General features: G+C 47.3%; 1 protein-coding gene across 3 annotated transcripts in view; it reads left to right on the top strand.

Moving 5' to 3' along the window:
• Positions 1–19374, top strand: part of SCUBE2 (signal peptide, CUB domain and EGF like domain containing 2) — a gene marked incomplete at its 3' end in the record, with an annotated part of 109571 nt that overhangs the window by 71937 nt on the left and 18260 nt on the right. For 2 of the 3 annotated variants that reach the window (XM_040327882.1, XM_040327881.1), the window contains 5 exon segments: positions 3162–3278; positions 8804–8875; positions 14472–14576; positions 15815–15955; positions 16208–16411. In XM_040327882.1, the coding sequence (XP_040183816.1) occupies positions 3162–3278; positions 8804–8875; positions 14472–14576; positions 15815–15955; positions 16208–16411 (639 nt within the window). 3 annotated transcript variants of the gene reach the window in all.

Raw genomic sequence — 19374 nt, forward strand, 5'->3', positions numbered from 1 at the left:
AGGAAATTCCAATACCTATAATTTAATAGTTATTTATTTGAATTTTCAGATGTTTGAATTTTCAGATTTTTGAATTTATGAATTTACGATATTTTTAGAATTTACAAATTTTACAAATTGCCATTATAACAAAATTATTAATTTATTATTAATTAGTTCTGTTTGTTTAGATGCGGCATCTGTTATTTCGGATAATTTGTAACTTTGCATAAATTTGTATTCAAATTGATATTTGAAAGAAAATTTCAATGCCAATAATTTAATAGTTAGTTCATCTTTAAAATTTTCGAGTTATCTTTTGAAATTTAGAATTTACAAATTTTAGAATTTACGAATTTTAGAATTTACGAATTTTAGAATTTACGAATTTTAGAATTTACGAATTTTAGAATTTACTATCTTTAGAATTGTACAAATTTTAGAATTTACAAATTTTAGAATCTACGCATTTTTGAATTTACGAATTGCAATCAAAACGAATGACCCGAAAAACGAAAAAACAAACAAAAAGAAAAAATGAATGAAACAAAAACAACACATTTTTCGGCAGTGCACATGTCTAATACCAAACTGCATGCCCCCCCCCCCCCTTTCTCTTAGAATCCTTTCGCACTGGAGGCGTTTTTCAAGCGCTTTTGGGCTAATAATAGCACCTTGAAAAGGGCCTGAAAAACATCTCTCAATGCTCCCAGCCTGATTGCTTTCACACAGGGGCGCTGCGCTTGCAGGACGTTAAAAAAAAGTCCTGCAATAGCATCCTTTGTGCGGTGGAGGAGGAGTGTATATACCCCTCCTCCACCGCTCCTGTCCATTGAAATGAACTGGCACTGCTGCCGGAAAGTGCCTGCAAAGCCCTTCAGCAGTGGCGCTACATGGGTGCATTTTTTCTGCCGCAAGCGGGGACTTAAAACGCCCTACTAGTGGCTGAATAGCGCCGCTAAAACAAAGGTAGATCGCCGCTAAAACTAGCATTGTTTTACCGTCAACGCCCGCCAGTGTGAAAGCAGCCTCATGCCCCGTACACACCATCACTTTATGTGATGAAAAAAAACGACACTTTCTGTGAAGTAAAAAATGACATTTTTGAAACTTCAATTTTCAAAGACGAAGTTGCCTACACACCATCGTTTTTCTCACAATGTTCTTGCAAAGTGAGGTTACGTTCCACCACATTTTACCATTGAAGTAGCTTCTGGGCATGCGTGGATGAAAAAACGTCTTACAAAACGACGTTTTTTGCTACACACGGTCAATTTCTGTGAAGTAAAAAGTGCACTTTTGAAAAACGACACATAAAATTGAAGCATGCTTCAATTTTTTTTGGTCGTTTTTTACAAGACATAAAACGACGTTTTCCCCCACACACAGTCAATTAAAGTGACGTTTTTAAAAACGTCATTTTTTTTCATCACATAAAGTGATGGTGTGTACGCGGCATCAGAGTCAGGGTTTGCATTGATGCTCCTGTCAGCTTTGTAACAGAAGCGACTGGCACAGCCAATCCTGGCAATAAAGCATCTGCGCCCAGGGCAGCCTTCCTCTCCTGCCCCTCCCTTGTCCTTGCCATTCCCGCTGACCTGTTACTGCCCGGTATGGCAGTACTGCCCCTCCACCCTCCTATTGGCGCTCCTGCTTGCATCCACCCCCCAAAACACAATGGCTTCTTCACTGCAGGAATAAAATATTTTTGGATCTCTAACGTGTAGGCAAAAAAAAAAAAAAAAAAGAAGTACACCATTTCTGCTGACCTGTTGGAGCCCGGTACCGGTATGGCGGTACTGGCCCGCCCCCCCCCCCTCCCGTTGCCAGTCCCTTTTGCAACTACCCCCCCCCCCAAGAAAACACATTGGCCCGGATTCACAGAGAACGGGCGCACATTACGCTGCCGTAGCGCATCTCAATGTACGCTACGCCGACGCAGCGCAGAGAGGCAAGCATGGAATTCAGGAAGCCAGTGCTCCCAAAGCTGCATCGGCGTGGCGTAGATTTCGAAGGCGCAGGCCGGCGTAGGTGGAAGTGGTGTAGGCAAAAAATAAAAAAATAAAATGCAGTGAACTGTTTCTGTTAAACTGTTGCGCCCCCGGCCCCGTTATGCCAGTACTGCCCCTCCCCTCCTATTGGCCTACCGGAAATGACCAGGTGTGATGAGGTGTCCATTGAGGAGAGCAGGGAATGGAGGTAAAATAAGGATTCTTAATTGATGGTGTCAGTTTCTTATATATTTTTTTTTAATCCTTTTTAAGAGCAAATTTATATTGTAACATTGTTAGTGAGATTTATGATTGGAGACAACAGAACTCATCTTGGGGGACATTGGGGGAGGGGGATTCACATTCTTCACAATCAGAAGTCATGTTGGGTCCATCGTGTTCATTGTCACTATTGTGTCACGTGATTGTTCTTGTTTTCCATGAAATGTTTGCTATGTGATAAAACAGGAGATACTTTTCACCTTTCTGCATGCCGCGAGCGATGTGTCTGTGTGTCTGTGCGTCTGTGCGTCTGTGCCGTCATTGTGTCACTAATACCGATCTGTCTTGTTGGCGTCTCTTGCATTGCATGCTGGGAATCCATCTGGGGGAATGTGGGGCACAGGCTGAATAATTCCTCTGGTGTTGGGGGATCTTCTGATTTTTAACTCTTTATTGACCACTTTACCTCATCAATAATGTTCATTCCACCCACATTGTAACATTGTGTCATCGTATCCGATGTATCGTTGTCTGGAAAGGTAAGGAGAGTCTCGTGTGTCTTTTTCAGTGACTGCAATATAAAGTTTCTAATGAATTTGTTACATTTTGTCTGTTTATAGTTTATAATGTGTATGCAAATGGAAACCCAGACCGCTCTTCTCCTCTCCCCATCTTCCTCCTCCTATCTTCCTTTCTTGGCACTTCATTTCTCTCTCAAGCCCCCCCCCCCCTTGCCCACCCCACCTCTCTCCTTCTATTTCGCTGCCTTTCTCCCTGTCTATCTCCATCTATCTCACACCTTCCCCTGACCTCCCCACCCCCTCTTCATCCCTGCCCTTCCTCTCTCTCTCTCCTACCCTTACCCCTCTCCTGGGAGAATTGGGATCCTTACGCACAGATATTGTCTCTCATTTTATCTGCTGGCATGTTTTCCTCCATTTGCATTTCTGTTTTTTTTATCATGTCTAGAGGTGGAGGGTCTCATCCTGGACTCAGCTCCCCCCAGAGCTCTTCTACAGTGTGTGAAGAATGGTGGCAGTGAGAGATGTTTTATCAACTGCCCATCCCTTGTCTACTCCATTCCCGGTGAGTGCCAGCTCAGGGGGCAACTTTCTATCAGAACCAGCATTCACTTTATCAGCAATCTGAGCTCTAGTAGCTCTTCTATTGGATTGGACTACACAGGCCAGCCTTTCCGTCAATGAGCCTTCCCTTCCCACCTCCATCAATGAGCCTTCCCTCCCCACCTCCATCAATGAGCCTTCCCTCCCCACCTCTATTAATGAGCCTTCCCTCCCCACCTCCATCAATGGGCCTCCCCTCCCCACCTCCATCAATGAGCCTTCCCTCCCCACCTCCATCAATAAGCCTTCCCTTCCCACCTCCATCAATGAGCCTTCCCTGCCCACCTCCATCAATGAGCCTTCACCCCCCACCTCCATCAATGAGCCTTCCCTCCCCACCTCTATTAATGAGCCTTCCCTCCCCACCTCCATCAATGGGCCTCCCCTCCCCACCTCCATCACTGATCCTTCCCTCCCCACCTCCATCAATGAGCCTTCCCTCCCCACCTCCATCAATAAGCCTTCCCTTCCCACCTCCATCAATGAGCCTTCCCTCCCCACCTCCATCAATGAGCCTTCCCTCCCCACCTCCATCAATGGGCCTCCCCTCCCCACCTCCATCAATGGGCCTCCCCACCTCCATCAATGGGCCTTCCCTCCCCACCTCCATCAATGAGCCTTCCCTCCTCACCTCCATCAATGAGCCTTCCCTCCTCACCTCCATCAATGAGCCTTCCCTCCCTACCTCCATCAATGAGCCTTCCCTCCCCACCTCTATTAATGAGCCTTCCCTCCCCACCTCTATTAATGAGCCTTCGCTCCCCACCTCCATCAATGGGCCTTCCCTCCTCCACCTCCATCAGTGAGCCTTCCCTCCCCACCTCCATCAATGAGCCTTCCCTCCCCATCTCTATTAATGAGCCTTCCCTCCCCACCTCCATCAATGAGCCTTCCCTCCTCCACCTCCATCAGTGAGCCTTCCCTCCCCACCTCCATCAATGGGCCTTCCCTCCCCACCTCCATCAATGGGCCTCCCCTCCCCACCTCCATCAATGAGCCTTCCCTCCCCACCTCCATCAATGAGCCTTCCCTTCCCACCTCCATCAATGAGCCTTCCCTCCCCACCTCCATCAATGAGCCTTCACTCCCCACCTCTATTAATGAGCCTTCCCTCCCCACCTCCATCAATGGGCCTCCCCTCCCCACCTCCATCAATGGGCCTCCCCTCCCCACCTCCATCAATAAGCCTTCCCTTCCCACCTCCATCAATGAGCCTTTCCTCCCCACCTCCATCAATGAGCCTTCCCTCCCGACCTCTATTAATGAGCCTTCCCTTCCCACCTCCATCAATGGGCCTCCCCTCCCCACCTCCATCAATGGGCCTCCCCACCTCCATCAATGGGCCTTCCCTCCCTACCTCCATCAATGAGCCTTCCCTCCCCACCTCTATTAATGAGCCTTCGCTCCCCACCTCCATCAATGAGCCTTCCCCCACCTCCATCAATGGGCCTTCCCTCCTCCACCTCCATCAGTGAGCCTTCCCTCCCCACCTCCATCAATGAGCCTTCCCTCCCCATCTCTATTAATGAGCCTTCCCTCCCCACCTCCATCAATGAGCCTTCCCTCCTCCACCTCCATCAGTGAGCCTTCCCTCCCCACCTCCATCAATGAGCCTTCCCTCCCCATCTCTATTAATGAGCCTTCCCTCCCCACCTCCATCAATGGGCCTTCCCTCCCCACCTCCATCAATGAGCCTTCCCTCCCTACCTCCATCAATGAGCCTCCCCCACCTCCATCAATGAGCCTTCCCTCCCCACCTCCATTATTGAGCCTTCCCTCCCCACCTCCATCAATGAGCCTGCCCTCCCCCACCTTCATCAATGAGCTTCCCTCCTCCCACCTGCATCAATGAGCCTTTCCTTCTCACCTCCATCAATGAGCCCTTCCCTCCCCACCTCCATCAATGAGCCCTTCCCTCCCCACCTCCATCAATGAGCCTTCCCTCCTCACCTCCATCAATGAGCCTTCCCTCCCCCACCTCCATCAATGAGCCTTCCCTCCCCCACCTCCATCAATGAGCCTTCCCTCCCCCACCTCCATCAATGAGCCTTCCCTCCCCCACCTCCATCAATGAGCCTTCCCTCCCCCACCTCCATCAATGAGCCTCCCCCTCCCCACCTCCATCAATGAGCCTTCCCTCCCCCACCTCCATCAATGAGCCTTCCTTCCCCACCTCCATCATGAGCCTTCCCTCCCCCACCTCCATCAATGAGCCTTCCCTCCCCCACCTCCATCAATGAGCCTTCCCTCCTCCACCTCCATCAATGAGCCTTACTTCCTCCCACCTCCATCAATGAGCCTCCCCCTCCCCCACCTCCATCAATGAGCCTTACTTCCTCCCACCTCCATCAATGAGCCTTCCCCTCCCCACCTCCATCAATGAGCCTTCCCTCCCCACCTCCATCAATGAGCCTCCCCCTCCCCCACCTCCATCAATGAGCCTTACTTCCTCCCACCTCCATCAATGAGCCTTCCCTCCTCCCACCTAACCCAGTTGCCCACACATTACAGTTTCGGTCCTTGCCAAAATCCCTCAAAACCTTAAACTTCGGGGGAAATATGTTCACTTTTGCCTAATATATTCCACCCACTTTAAGATGTCATTGTAACCAGATAATCCATGTGATCACTTTACTTGTCAGTGGTAAGAATGCCATGGCTGATCTGGGTATAGGTGAAAGATCTTCATAGAATGTTGAAGAGACAATGATACGGATTCGGTACATTGATCACATGGGCAGGGAGAGCGAAGACCCCGCTAATTACTGAGAGCGGTTGGCACACCCTCCGTATACACACACATACACACAATATACACACACACAGAATACACACACGCTGAAAAGGTACTGGAGAGGCGGGGCAGCTATAATTTGGGGATTTTTTTAAAAACACCGATTTTTACATACTGTCCCTGGTTTTACTGAGGCTGGCAACCCTGATGGGGCCCCCTAGATGCATTGGGCCCTCGGGCAGTGCCCGAATAGTCAGTCCGCCCCTGTTCAACAGGACATATGCTACTGTCTGTATTAGCCTGAACCCCTCCCCCGTGTGCCTCTCTGATTTCGTTTCACTTTGTTTCTAGGGGATCTGACGCCTTATCCCTTCCCCGCCCACATGCAATCATTCATTCATTCAGTCATTAGAGTGTTGTTGCTGGACATGGTGCCTGATGATGGATGGAACTCGGGTCTATACTGATCAATCCTAATAAAACGAAATCAGAGAGGCACACGGAAAATTTCCATCAAATACACAAAAGACATTCAGAATTCCACCAAATTCAAATAATGTCTAAAAATTTCCTGATTTTTTTTTATTCCTAATTGATGGGTAATTTATGCATTTAAAGTCCTTTAAATATTCGTGTTTTTTCCGGTTCCCGGTCCTATCTCTGTATTTGATATTTTATTATACTTCTGATTAGGGTTGTCCCGATACCACTTTTTTAAGACCGAGTACAAGTACCGATACTTTTTTTTAAGTACTCGCCGATACCGATTACCAAAACTTTTTTTTTTTTTTTGTCATGTGTCAGTATTTTTTTTTATTTTACAATTTTATTTTTTCAAAATGTGTTTTTTTTTACAATGCTTTCTTGAGGGGGGGGGGGTGGATGTGTCAGTGTGTTTTTTATTTTAATATGTATTATTTTTTAAAATTTTTTTTTTTATTTATTTATTGCTATTTTTTTTTTCTTAGCCCTGTTGGGAGGCTTTGGTGAGATATCAGGGGTCTTAACAGACCCCTGACATCTTCCCTTTGAGACAGAGAAAGGGACAAAGGGCAGAGATTCCCCAGTCCCTTTCTAAGCTGCACTGGAAAAGAATGGACAGGAGAAAGAGGCTCCTCTCCATTCATAAACGGAAGCATCGTAAACACAGGTTACGATGCTCAGTTATATGAATGGACAGAGTCAGTGATCACTGACTCTGTTCATTTGGAAAAGGTAGGAGCCCAGTTTAATGGCTCCTACCGCCGCTCTCCATCCTGACAGAGGGGGCGGAGGAGGACATGGAGGGGGACACAAAGCACAGAGGGGGGAAGCAGTTGCACAGAGGGGGGACATGGAGGGGGAGAGCAGAACAGAGGACAGGAGCGGCACGGAGGGGGAGAGTAGAACGGAGGACAGCAGCGGCACGGAGGGGGAGAGCAGAACGGCAGCGGCACGGAGGGGGAGAGCAGAACGCCAGCGACATGGAGGGCGGACATGGAGCATGGAGGGGGGAGAGCAGAACGGAGGACAGCAGCGGCAAGGAGGGGGAGAGCAGAACGGGAGCGGCACGGAGGGGGGACACAGGAGCATGGAGGGAGAGAGCAGAATGGCAGAATATATATATAAAAAATAAAATATATATATATATATATATATATATATATATATATATATATATATATATATATATATATATATATATATATATATATATATATATATAAAAAAAGAAATTGTTTTTATAAAAAAAGGGGGGGGTTGTCATTTGGGCCCCTGGGGATCTCCGGGCCCCTGTGGACCTCCGGACCTCTAAAAAAAAAAAAATTGAGCCTTTAATAAAAAATAAAATTAAAATATATAAAAAAATATATATATTTTTTTTATAAAAAATAAATATAAAAAAATGGGGTTGCCATCTGGGGCCCTGTGGGCCTCTGGTCCCCTGGGGACCTCTGGACCCCTAAAAAAAAGGTTTACTGCCTATACCCCCCTGATGGCGGCCCTGCCTATGATGACAACACATCGTTCTGTATTTATGGAGGAGCAGGACTACAGAACACCTCTCACTCTCTCACTCTGCTTTTCTCTATAACACAAAGGGGAGTTGTTTTGTGGTACAAAGAAGAGAACTTCTAAGGCTTTAATATTTCAGTTCCGTGCATCGGAAGTATCGGGCACACTGACATTCTAGAAGGATCGGCAGGTATTTACTGTACTTCTAAAAAAAATGTTCTTAGCCTGAACTGAGAAAACGAATGCAGCCACCACATCTAAGGACTGATTAGCTGCAATATATCACATTTTTGTTATTGGGTTTGGATACCCTTTAAGCCCCCCTTTCACACTTGTGCGACTTCAAAGTCGTGCGATTTTATCGTGATTTCGCAGCCACGATTTAGCCACGATTCGCGGCGGCTTTTCCAATGAATGCCTGTGTAAGTGGCATCAAAATCGGACCAAAGTAGTGCAGGGACTACTTTGAAGTCGGAAGGACATAAAGTCGTGCCGGTATGAATGGTGGTCATTGAAAATCATGGAGAATGACTTGTCATAGGCTTTGCAGTCCAAAATCGTGGCACAAGTCGTAACGGTGTGAAAGGGGACTAAGGGAAACAGATATTGACCCAATAATTCCAATATATGAATGATCCAATACGGATCCAATACTCCTAATAAGTAGATTGTGTATTGCTGACAGATCCTCCCACCCCAGAGAATCTCCGATATTCTTCCAATTCCGGATCTATAACACAAGATTTGTCTCTTCTCAGGGATGCAGGAATCCTACACCGTCTCCTGCGGGAAATCCCGACACCCCAAAGCCAACGAGACCTTCAGTGGAGGTAATTCCTAATACAATTGTCTCTACATGTCTGTTATTTATTTCCACATTGATACATTGGTGTCCCATTTATATAAGATTGATACATTCAGGAAGACTGAAGCCTGGCTCAGGGGATGGCTGTCAGGGGATGGCTGTCAGGGGATGGCTGTCAGGGGATGGCTGTCAGGGGATGGCTGTCTGGGGATGGCTGTCTGGGGATGGCTGTCTGGGGATGGTTGTCTGGGGATGGCTGTCTGGGGATGGCTGTCTGGGGATGGCTGTCTGGGGATGGCTGTCTGGGGATGGCTGTCTGGGGATGGCTGTCTGGGGATGGCTGTCTGGGGATGGCTGTCTGGGGATGGCTGTCTGGGGATGGCTGTCTGGGGATGGCTGTCTGGGGATGGCTGTCTGGGGATGACTGTCTGGGGATGACTGTCTGGGGATGACTGTCTGGGGATGACTGTCTGGGGATGACTGTCTGGGGATGACTGTCTGGGGATGACTGTCTGGGGATGACTGTCTGGGGATGACTGTCTGGGGATGACTGTCTGGGGATGACTGTCTGGGGATGACTGTCTGGGGATGACTGTCTGGGGATGACTGTCTGGGGATGACTGTCAATAAATCGCAGTGATCTAATAAATGGGGTTTTCTTCAATCGATTTAGCGCCGGGTTCCCAATAAATATATAATGTGCTCCAGGAGGGAGGCGGCCCACTTCCTTCCATGTTTCAGGCCTGAGGAGAGCAGGGAGATGTGTTTCTGTGTGTGTGGGGGGCGGGTTGTGTGTGTGTGTGTGGTGGGGGTTGTGTGTGTGTGGGGGGGGGTTGTGTGTGGGGGGGGGGAGTTTGTGTGTGTGTGGGGGTGTTTGTGTGTGTGTGGGGGTGTTTGTGTGTGTGTGTGGGGGTGTTTGTGTGTGTGTGTGTGTGTGGGGGTGTTTGTGTGTGGGGGTTGTGTGTGTGTGTGGGGGTTGTGTGTGTGTGTGTGGGGGGGGTTGTGTGTGTGTGTGTGTGAGGGGGGGTTGTGTGTGTGTGTGTGTGTGGAGGGGGGGTTGTGTGTGTGTGGGGGGGGGGGGTGTGTGTGTGGGGGGGTTGTGTGTGTGTGTGGGGGGGGGTTGTGTGTGTGTGTGTGTGAGGGGGGGGGTTGTGTGTGTGTGTGTGTGTGTGTGTGTGGGGGGGTTGTGTGGGGGGGGTTGTGTGTGTGTTTGTGGGGGGGGGGGTTGTGTGTGTGTGGGGGGGGTTGTGTGCGTGTGTGGGGGGGGGTTGTGTGCGTGTGTGGGGGGGGGGTGTGTGTGTGTGTGTGTGTTTGGTTGTGTGTGTGTGTGGGGGAGGGTTGTGTGTGGGGGGGGGGGGGTTGTGTGTGTGTGTGGAGGGGGGGGTTCCTTAGCCATGGATTGTAAATGTAACAGGCAGCATGTGCTCATATTCAGTCGATCTGTATAACGATCTCATGTTCTCTCATGACTCTGTGTCTTTATATATTTATATACTATTTTGATTTAGGTAATAAATCTGAGTTCAGGAACAATGGCCCCTCCCCAATATTTGGTGAATCACAGTTACCCCGGGGGAGGGGGGGGGGTTGTTATGCTTCCCCCTCCTCTGGAACTAAACATCTGCAATTTTGAAGTCTGAACTTGCCCTTCATCAGCTTAGTCGGCGCAGAACATTATTTCTCTCCCGATGAACGATTTCTAATCCCAATACTTTTGGTATTCCCGATAGTAAATAGATAGGAAGGTATATTAGATATACTTGTTTTATTTCTTCATTTGCTTTCTGGCTTCTAGCCTCGGCCATAAGGAGGGGCTTTCTTAGCCAAGCGTTTCCTCCTGCCTGAATGCCTGAGCCAAGGGCAGATGGATTACAGGAAGTAAAAACTACATGAATCATCTGCCCTTACTCAAGATGGCCATGGGTAGAAATGCGAGGGGGGGGGGGGGTGTTTTTCAAAGTGATTTCTCAGCAAAAATAAAGCATTGAGACATGGATTGATGGGGAAGTTTGCTTTGAATATTATTTGTGGCGCTCAGATACAGTTTAGTTCCACTCCAGCCATGAGAGTTCCAAATGTAAAGGAGCCTATCGATCAGCGGCGGCTGGTACTCCATTTTTTTGGGCGGGGGGGCCCACATTCAGTCGGTCAGTCAAAACCCCCCTTCCTCGTCACTCAGTCGGTCGCAAACCACCCACCACCCCACCCCCCCCTGTCACTCACTCATCCACCCACCAGCCCCGCACTTACCCCCATCTAGTTTGCAGGCAGTCTCCTGCGTCTCCTCCTCAGCGGCTTCCCCCTGCGTCTTCTTCTCCTCCTCAGCAGCCAATACGGTCGCTTCTCCTCCCACTTCCTGATTAGCTGGGAGGAGAAGCAGGAAGACAATATTAAATGTTAATTCACTATTGTCACACAACCTGGTGGGCTCAGGGCACAGTGCTCTGCGCCCCGAGCCCACCCCTTTTTAAAGCCAATTAGATCCTTTGGCTTAATCATGTGCTTAAAAAAAAACAAAAAATAATAGAAATCCATGCGTCCGGCGCCCTGCATGTAGATTAGGGGGCCGGCGCATGGATTAGGGGGGTGTGTTAGACAGTGGTGGCCTCTGCCAATAGACATTGGTTACCAGTCTCCCAATTTGGACTTCTTTGATTGGATCAGGTTGTGATTTGGGGTCCAGAACAGGACAGGCAGGTTCCCCCCCCCCCCCCCCCACGGTGCCAATACTTTCTGCAGTGAATCTCCAATATCCCCCCCCCCCCTCCAAGAATGAGTGTCTACAATTCGTCTATTTATTTTAGAAACTACAGAAGACATCCAGTGTTGGTTACAAACCCCTCCGATCGTTCTCTCTGTGATCGGGCGTACACCAGAACACTGGTTATAAAACGATCGCTGTTGATTGGTTCGCTCTTGGCTCCTGTATGGACCTGTCATTGGAAGTTTCCTGATCTCGCGTCTCGCACAGCCGTTAAAACTGTCAGCGGAAAAAAAAACATCTCAAAGTGTTGTTGTTCCAAAAACGATTACGGCGGATTTGATGGTAATTACGGCGTGTGAGATAACCGGGCTTGCCGGGCTTGTTTCTTCCTGCAGATCTATATTTATCTGCCTAGGAAACTCCGACCTTCCAGCGATCTGTCTCCTCGGAGATCATCGCCGTTTTCTTCTGTCTAACCGTTCTTTTAGCGAGGGGGCGGGTAGGGGGGTGGGGGGGTCACCTATATAAAGAACTACTCTAATGCCGCGTACACACGATCGGAAATTCCGACAAGAAAAGTCAGACGGGAGCTTTTAGTCGGAAATTCCAACCTTGTGTACGCTCCATCGGACTTTTGCTGTCGGAATTTCCGCCAACAAAAGATTGAGAGCCGGTTCTCTATTTTTCCGACGGAAAAAATTCCGATCGGAAAATCCGCTCGTCTGTATGCAATTTCGACGCACAAAAAAAAAAAACACACATGCTCGGAATCAAGTAGAAGAGCCGAACTGCCTATTAAACTTCATTGACCTTGGCTCGTCGTACGTCTTGTACGTCACCGCGTTCTTGGCTGTCGGAGTTTCCGACAAGATTTGTGTGACGGTGTGTATGCAACACAAGTTTGAGCCAACATTCCGTCAGAAAAAAATCCACGGTTTTCTTGTCAGAAATTCCGATCGCGTGTACGCGGCATAACACTCTCATTGCCAAAACAAACAGGCTGGGGAAAAAAGTGATTAAGAAGAAAAAAAACAATTGCTGACAAAGTTGCTCCAGAGCTTAATATATGAGGTAAGGTTTTACTTTCCAAAGAGTATCCAATCACGTGCAAGGAAAATAAAAAATAAAAATGCATTTTTGCTTGCAGTGGCGGTGCGTCCATAAAGGGAGCACGGGCGCCGCCCCCTTTCTCCTGTCACTCTCTCTCTCTCTCTCTCTCTCTCACCATAGATAGATTCATGCATTGCATACATCTATCTATGGTTGCCGCTGCCGACCCCTATTCAGGTGCCCCACCCCTTTCCCCCTGATTGGCTGAAACGACAGGCGCTGTGATTTGGACGCCTATCAGGCGTTCAATCATAGCAGAGGAATGGAAGAGAGGACAGGAGAAGACATCGAGAAGCGTGGAGGACTCCGCCGCCGTCACCTGCTGCCCCACCGAGACAGGTAAGTGCCAGGTGGGTGGGGGATGCACACTGGCAGCATTTGATGGGCACACTGGCGGCAATTGATGGGCACACTGGCGGCAATTGATGGGCACACTGGCGGCAATTGATGGGCACACTGGCGGCAATTGATGGGCACACTGGCGGCAATTGATGGGCACAGTGTCGGCAATTGATGGGCACAGTGTCGGCAATTGATGGGCACAGTGTCGGCATTTGATGGGCACAGTGGCTGCATTTGATGGGCACAGTGGCTGCATTTGATGGGCACAGTGGCTGCATTTGATGGGCACAGTGGCTGCATTTGATGGGCACAGTGGCTGCATTTGATGGGCACAGTGGCTGCATTTGATGGGCACAGTGGCTGCATTTGATAGACACCGTGGCGGCAATTGACTGCACATTGGTAGCGTTTGATGGGCACAGTGGCTGCAATTTATGTTTTTTTTTTTTTTTTGCAGTTTGTTTGCGCCCCCCAAAAATTTTGAGCATCATTTCCTTCTCTCTTTTTCCCTTTAGTAAATCACCCCGAATGTGTCTCCTGTTAAAGTGGAACTTCACCTGAAAAGGAAAGTTCTGCTTTGAGTCCAGTGTCATTTTTTCAGTAATCAGTGCATTTTTATAGCACTGATCGCTGTATAAATGACAATGGTCCCAAAATGGTGTCAAAATTGTCCGATGTGTCCGCCATAATGTCGCAGTCACGATAAAAATCGCTGATTGCCGCCATTACTAATAAAAAAAAAAAAATTCATAAAAACGCCATAAAACTATCCCCTATTTTGTAAACGCTATAAATTTTGCGCAAACCAATCAATAAACGCTTATTGCGATTTTATTTTTACCAAAAATATGTAGAAGAATACGTATCGCCCTAAACTGAGGAATTTCTTTTTTTATATATATTTTTTGGTGATATTTATTATAGTAAAAAATATTTAATTTTTTTCAAAATTGTCGCTCAATTTTTGTTTATAGCGCAAAAAATAAAAACCGCAGAGGTGATCAAATACCACCGAAAGAAAGCTCTATTTGTGGGGGAAAAAAGGACGCTGATTTTGTTTGGGAGCCACGTCGCACGACCGCGCAATTGTCAGTTAAAGTGACGCAGTGCCGAATCACAAAAATTTGCCGGGTCCTTTAGCTGCCTAAGGCCGCGTACACACGGTCGGTCAAAACCGATGAAAACGGACTGAAGGACCTTTTCATCGGTCCAAACTGATCGTATGTGGGCCCCATCGGTCAGTTAACCTTCGGTGAAAAAATGTAGAACTTGTAGAACGCCGATTTTGTTTGGGAGCCGCGTCGCACGACCGCGCAATTGTCAGTTAAAGCGACGCAGCGCCGAATCGCAAAAAGTGACCCGGTCATTGAGCAGCCAAATGGTCCGGGGCTGAAGTGGTTAATAATTGAATACGATCTCTCCCAAGCTATGATATCACAGGTTTACGTTTTCTTTCTCCCTGTAGATGTTACAACCGTCCAGACGAGTGTCACGTTTAAGCTGAATGATGGCGCCTGCAGAATGAAGCGGACCGACGCGTTCCAGGGACTCGCCCAGAACAAGGTGACAGGTAGGTACCCGCTCCTTAGTAGGCACAAAGTGGGAGGAGCTCTCTTCCCTGTATGTGATCTGAAATCAGATTGTTTATGGTTTGTGCCAATTTATGGCTTAGTGTTGAGGCCTCACACAAACGGGGGGGGTGGGGGGTTGGGGGTTGGCCCGTTTGTCCAGCAGTTTCAGTTGCCCAGGAGGTATAGGCAGGGCCGCCGTCAGGAATGTTGGGGCCCCTTACACAGTTTCAGGCATGGGCCCCCTGGAGCAGAGAAAGAGAACCGGGGGGGGGGGTGCAGCCTCACTGTGTCCATCTGTAGCCTCACTGTCCCCATCTGCAGCCTCAGTGTGCCCATCTGTGTACATCTGCACCCTCACTGTGCCCATCTGCACCCTCACTGTGTCCATCTGCAGCCTCACTGTGCCCATTTGCAGCCTCTCTGTGCCCATCTATGCCCATTTGCAGCCTCACTGTGCCCATTTGCAGCCTCACTGTGCCCATTTGCAGCCTCACTGTGCCCATCTGTGCCCATTTGCAGCATCACTGTGCCCATTTTTAGCCTCACTGTGCCCATCTATGCCCATTTGCAGCCTCACTGTGCCCATTTGCAGCCTCACTGTGCCCAATTGCAGCCTCACTGTGCCCATTTTCAGCCTTTATGTGCCCATATATGCCCATTTGCAGCCTCACTGTGCCCAATTGCAACCTCCTGTGCCCAACTGCAACCTCCTGTGCCCAATTGCAGCCTCAATGTGCCCAATTGCAGCCTCACTGTGCCCATCTGTGCACGGATTAATGCTCCTCTTTAAGCATAGCAAAGGCCTGAATCTATGCATCCTCCATAATGACGACACATGGAGGGGGCGGAGCCACCATAGCACGGGTTAATGCTCCTCTTTAAGCATAGCAAAGGCCTCGGCAGTTACAAATGTTCAGAATACGGACATTTTAATGATAATGCTTTGAGCTTTTCACTTGAACGTCTCCTAACCCTTCGGGGGGGGGGGGGGGACAGACAGATGAAAAACATTTTAATGAGCAGGATACGAGAACGTAAACATCTATTTCAGGGATGGAGATGTCTGCTCCGTAATCAGAGGGCGGCGCCGCCGCAGCAGGATAAAAATAAATGAATGGGGTGCTAAATTGTTTCATTGTATCAAACTTCTTTTTATCAGACGTTGTAATTAAAACAAAGAACGGAGTAATCCATCCGCCGCCTGCCGTCTTCCTTTCATCTCTTCTCTCCGCAACAGAAAAACAAAATCTTGTCTACGACAGATTCGACTTCGTAAACATAACGTGCCGGCGGAGGGCCAGCGGACGCAAGACAGCTGCTAAGGAGACGGTTATCACGGCGCAGTTTGAGCTGGAGGCCAATCAGAAGGAGGTGACAGGTTGGTTGGTGGGGGGTTCCGATGAAAACTGGGGCTTTATTAATATAACGAGCCGCCTGGATTGCTTCTCTCTGCCCTTTTCTTGCTTTCCTGTCTAAGTATCTCCTGTTTTGTGACAATTTTGTGTGTGGAAATTCGGGTTGACCGTTTGGTGAAAATATCATAACATTGGTTTTATTACCATTATTGTGATCCATCCCTCTGTAGAGGCGGTCAGGAGACATTGACTGGGGTTTTTTCGTTATCTTGCAGAGTCGTGCAGTTTTAGCTGCGTAAGGAGGAAAGCGGAAAAAAGGCTGCGAAAGACGATCAGGACGCTGAGAAAAGCGATCGGCAAGGACCACTTTCATGTTCGGTTGTCTGGGAAGGACTTTGAGGTCACCAGAAAGATCCCCAGGATGCCGGAGCTCCCGGAGATGTGCGGAAGTGGTCAGGTGCGGGTGGACAATAGATGCGGTAAGTTAGTTTTTAGGAAGAATTTCGATTTTTATTTTAAAAAGGCCACATCCACAATTCCATCCTGCTGGGGCAAATTCAAAGTACCAGCAAATGGTTACAATTTAAAGTTACCCTTAGTTGGTCCCAAACACCCACAACAGGGTTATTTTAAAGTAAACGTCAGTGAACCCCAAAGACCATCATCAGGGTCAATAATAACCTTAGTGGGCTTTAAAGACCATCAACAGGGTTTATTATAAGCTTAGTGCGCTTCAAAGACCATCAACAGGGTTGATTATGATGACCTTAGTGGGCTTTAAAGACAATCAACAGGGTCAATTATAACCTTAGTGGGCTTGCAAGACCATCAACATGGTCGATTATGACCTTAGTGGGCTTCAAAGACCATCAACACGGTCGATTATGACCATAGTGGGCTTCAAAGACCATCAACAGGGTCGATTATGACCTTAGTGGGCTTCAAAGACCATCAACAGGGTCGATTATGACCTTAGTGGGCTTCAAAGACCATCAACATGGTCGATTATAACCTTAGTAGCTTCAAAGACCATCAACAGGGTTTATTATAACCTTGGCGGGCTCCAAAGACCATCAACAGGGTCAACTATAACTTTAGTGGGCTTCAAAGACCATCAACAGGGTCGATTATGACCTTAGTGGGCTTCAAAGACCATCAACATGGTCGATTATGACCTTAGTGGGCTTCAAAGACCATCAACACGGTTGATTATAACCTTAGTGGCTTCAAAGACCATCAACAGGGTCAATTATAACCTTAGTGGGCTTCAAAGACCATCAACAGGGTCAATTATAACCTTAGTGGGCTTCAAAGACAATCAACAGGGTCGATTATGACCTTAGTGGGCTTCAAATACCATCAACAGGGTCGATTATGACCTTAGTGGGCTTCAAAGACCATCAACAGGGTCGATTATAACCTTAGTGGCTTCAAAGACCATCAACAGGGTCAATTATAACCTTAGTGGGCTTCAAAGACCATCAACAGGGTCAATTATAACCTTAGTGGGCTTCAAAGACAATCAACAGGGTCGATTATGACCTTAGTGGGCTTCAAATACCATCAACAGGGTCGATTATGACCTTAGTGGGCTTCAAAGACCATCAACAGGGTCGATTATAACCTTAGTGGCTTCAAAGACCATCAACAGGGTTTATTATAACCTTGGCGGGCTCCAAAGACCATCAACAGGGTCAACTATATCTTTAGCGGGCTTCAAAGATCATCAACAGGGTTGATTATGACCTTAGTGGGCTTCAAAGACCATCAACAGGGTCGATTATAACCTTAGTGGCTTCAAAGACCATCAACAGGGTTTATTATAACCTTGGCGGGCTCCAAAGACCATCACCAGGGTCAACTATAACTTTAGTGGGCTTCAAAGACCATCAACAGGGTTGATTATGACCTTAGTGGGCTTCAAAGACTAAACAGGGTCAATTAAAACTTAGTGGGCTTCAAAGACCATCATCTGTGTCAATTATAACTAAAGTGGGCTTCAAAGACAATCAACAGGGTCTATTTAAAGTTACACTTAGAGCCCCCCTTGCCCCAAGACTGTGAACATGGTCTATTTAAAGTTACCCTTAGTGGATTCCAAAGACCAACAACCATGTTGATTTGGAAAATAACCCTTGGTGGACTCCAATATCCATTAATAGGGTCAATTTTAAGTTCCCCTTAGTGGGCCCCAAAGACCATTGGCTGGGTCCATTTAAGGTTACAGTTAGGGGGTTGCAAAAGACTATTATTGGGTCCATTTAAATTTCCAGTTAGTGAGACTCAAAGACCACCAATGAGGCCCAATTAAAGTTACCCTTAATGGGCCAGAGGGACCATCAACAGTGTCTAATTACAGTGACCCTAAGTGGATCCCAAAGACCTTCAACAGGGCCAATATAAAGTTACCCTTAGGCCGCCGGCCTAAATAGACGCCCGCGGTCGTATCTGAGCTAGATTTAAGTGTATCTAAATTTGACAATACACTTAAATTTACGACGGCGCAGATTCAGAGTTACGACGGCGTATCTACTGATACGCCGCTGTAACTCTCTCTGAATCTGGCTAATATTGTTTTAAGTGCCCCGTCCCGACGAGCTCGCACACAGAAGCGAACGCATACATGAGCAGCGCCGCATATGAAAACGGTGTTTAAACCGCACAAGTGAGGTATCGCCGCAATCGTTAGAGCGAGAGCAATAATTCTAGCCCTAGAACTCCTCTGTAACTCAAAAGATGCAACCTCTAGAATTTTTTTTAAACGTCGCCTATGGAGATTTTTAAGGGTAAAGGTTTGACGCCATTCCACGAGCGGGCGCAATTTTGAAGCGTGACGTGTTGGGTATCATTTTACTCGGCGTAACATTATCTTTCACAATATAAAAAAAAATTTGGGCTAACTTTACTGTTTTTTTTTTTTTTAGTAAAAAAAAAGTGCATTTTTTTACCAATAAAAGTGCGCTTATAAGAGCGCTGCGCAAATACGGTGTGACAAAAAGTATTGCAACGACCGCCATTTTATTCTCTAGGGTGTTAAAAAAAAATAGTTATAGTTTGGGGGTTCTAAGTAATTTTCTAGGGAAAAAAATGTTTTAAACTTGTAAACACCGAGTCTGAAAAACAGGCAAGGTCCTTAAGTGGTTAAACTGTATCTAAAATACATTTTTTTTTTTTTGCAAATGTAAAAATTACTTTAGAAACACTTCAAGGAATTTAGGAACTCTCTGGATTTCTGGCAATTTTTTTTATTTTTTTATTTGAAGCATTTTTTAGGGATAACAATTTTTGGGAAAAGCGTGTGTATTTTTTTTTTAAATGTGGAATTATATTGTAAACAATCTTATGCGGGGGCCCCGGCCAGACAAAAGTCAGATCTTTATCATAAGAATGCTCCTTTTGTCCTGATCTCCTGTCGCTGTTGCGTCCAGAGCTCCTCCGGCAC

The sequence above is a fragment of the Rana temporaria genome, chromosome 11 (assembly GCF_905171775.1).
Source record: "Rana temporaria chromosome 11, aRanTem1.1, whole genome shotgun sequence".
NCBI lineage: Eukaryota > Metazoa > Chordata > Amphibia > Anura > Ranidae > Rana > Rana temporaria.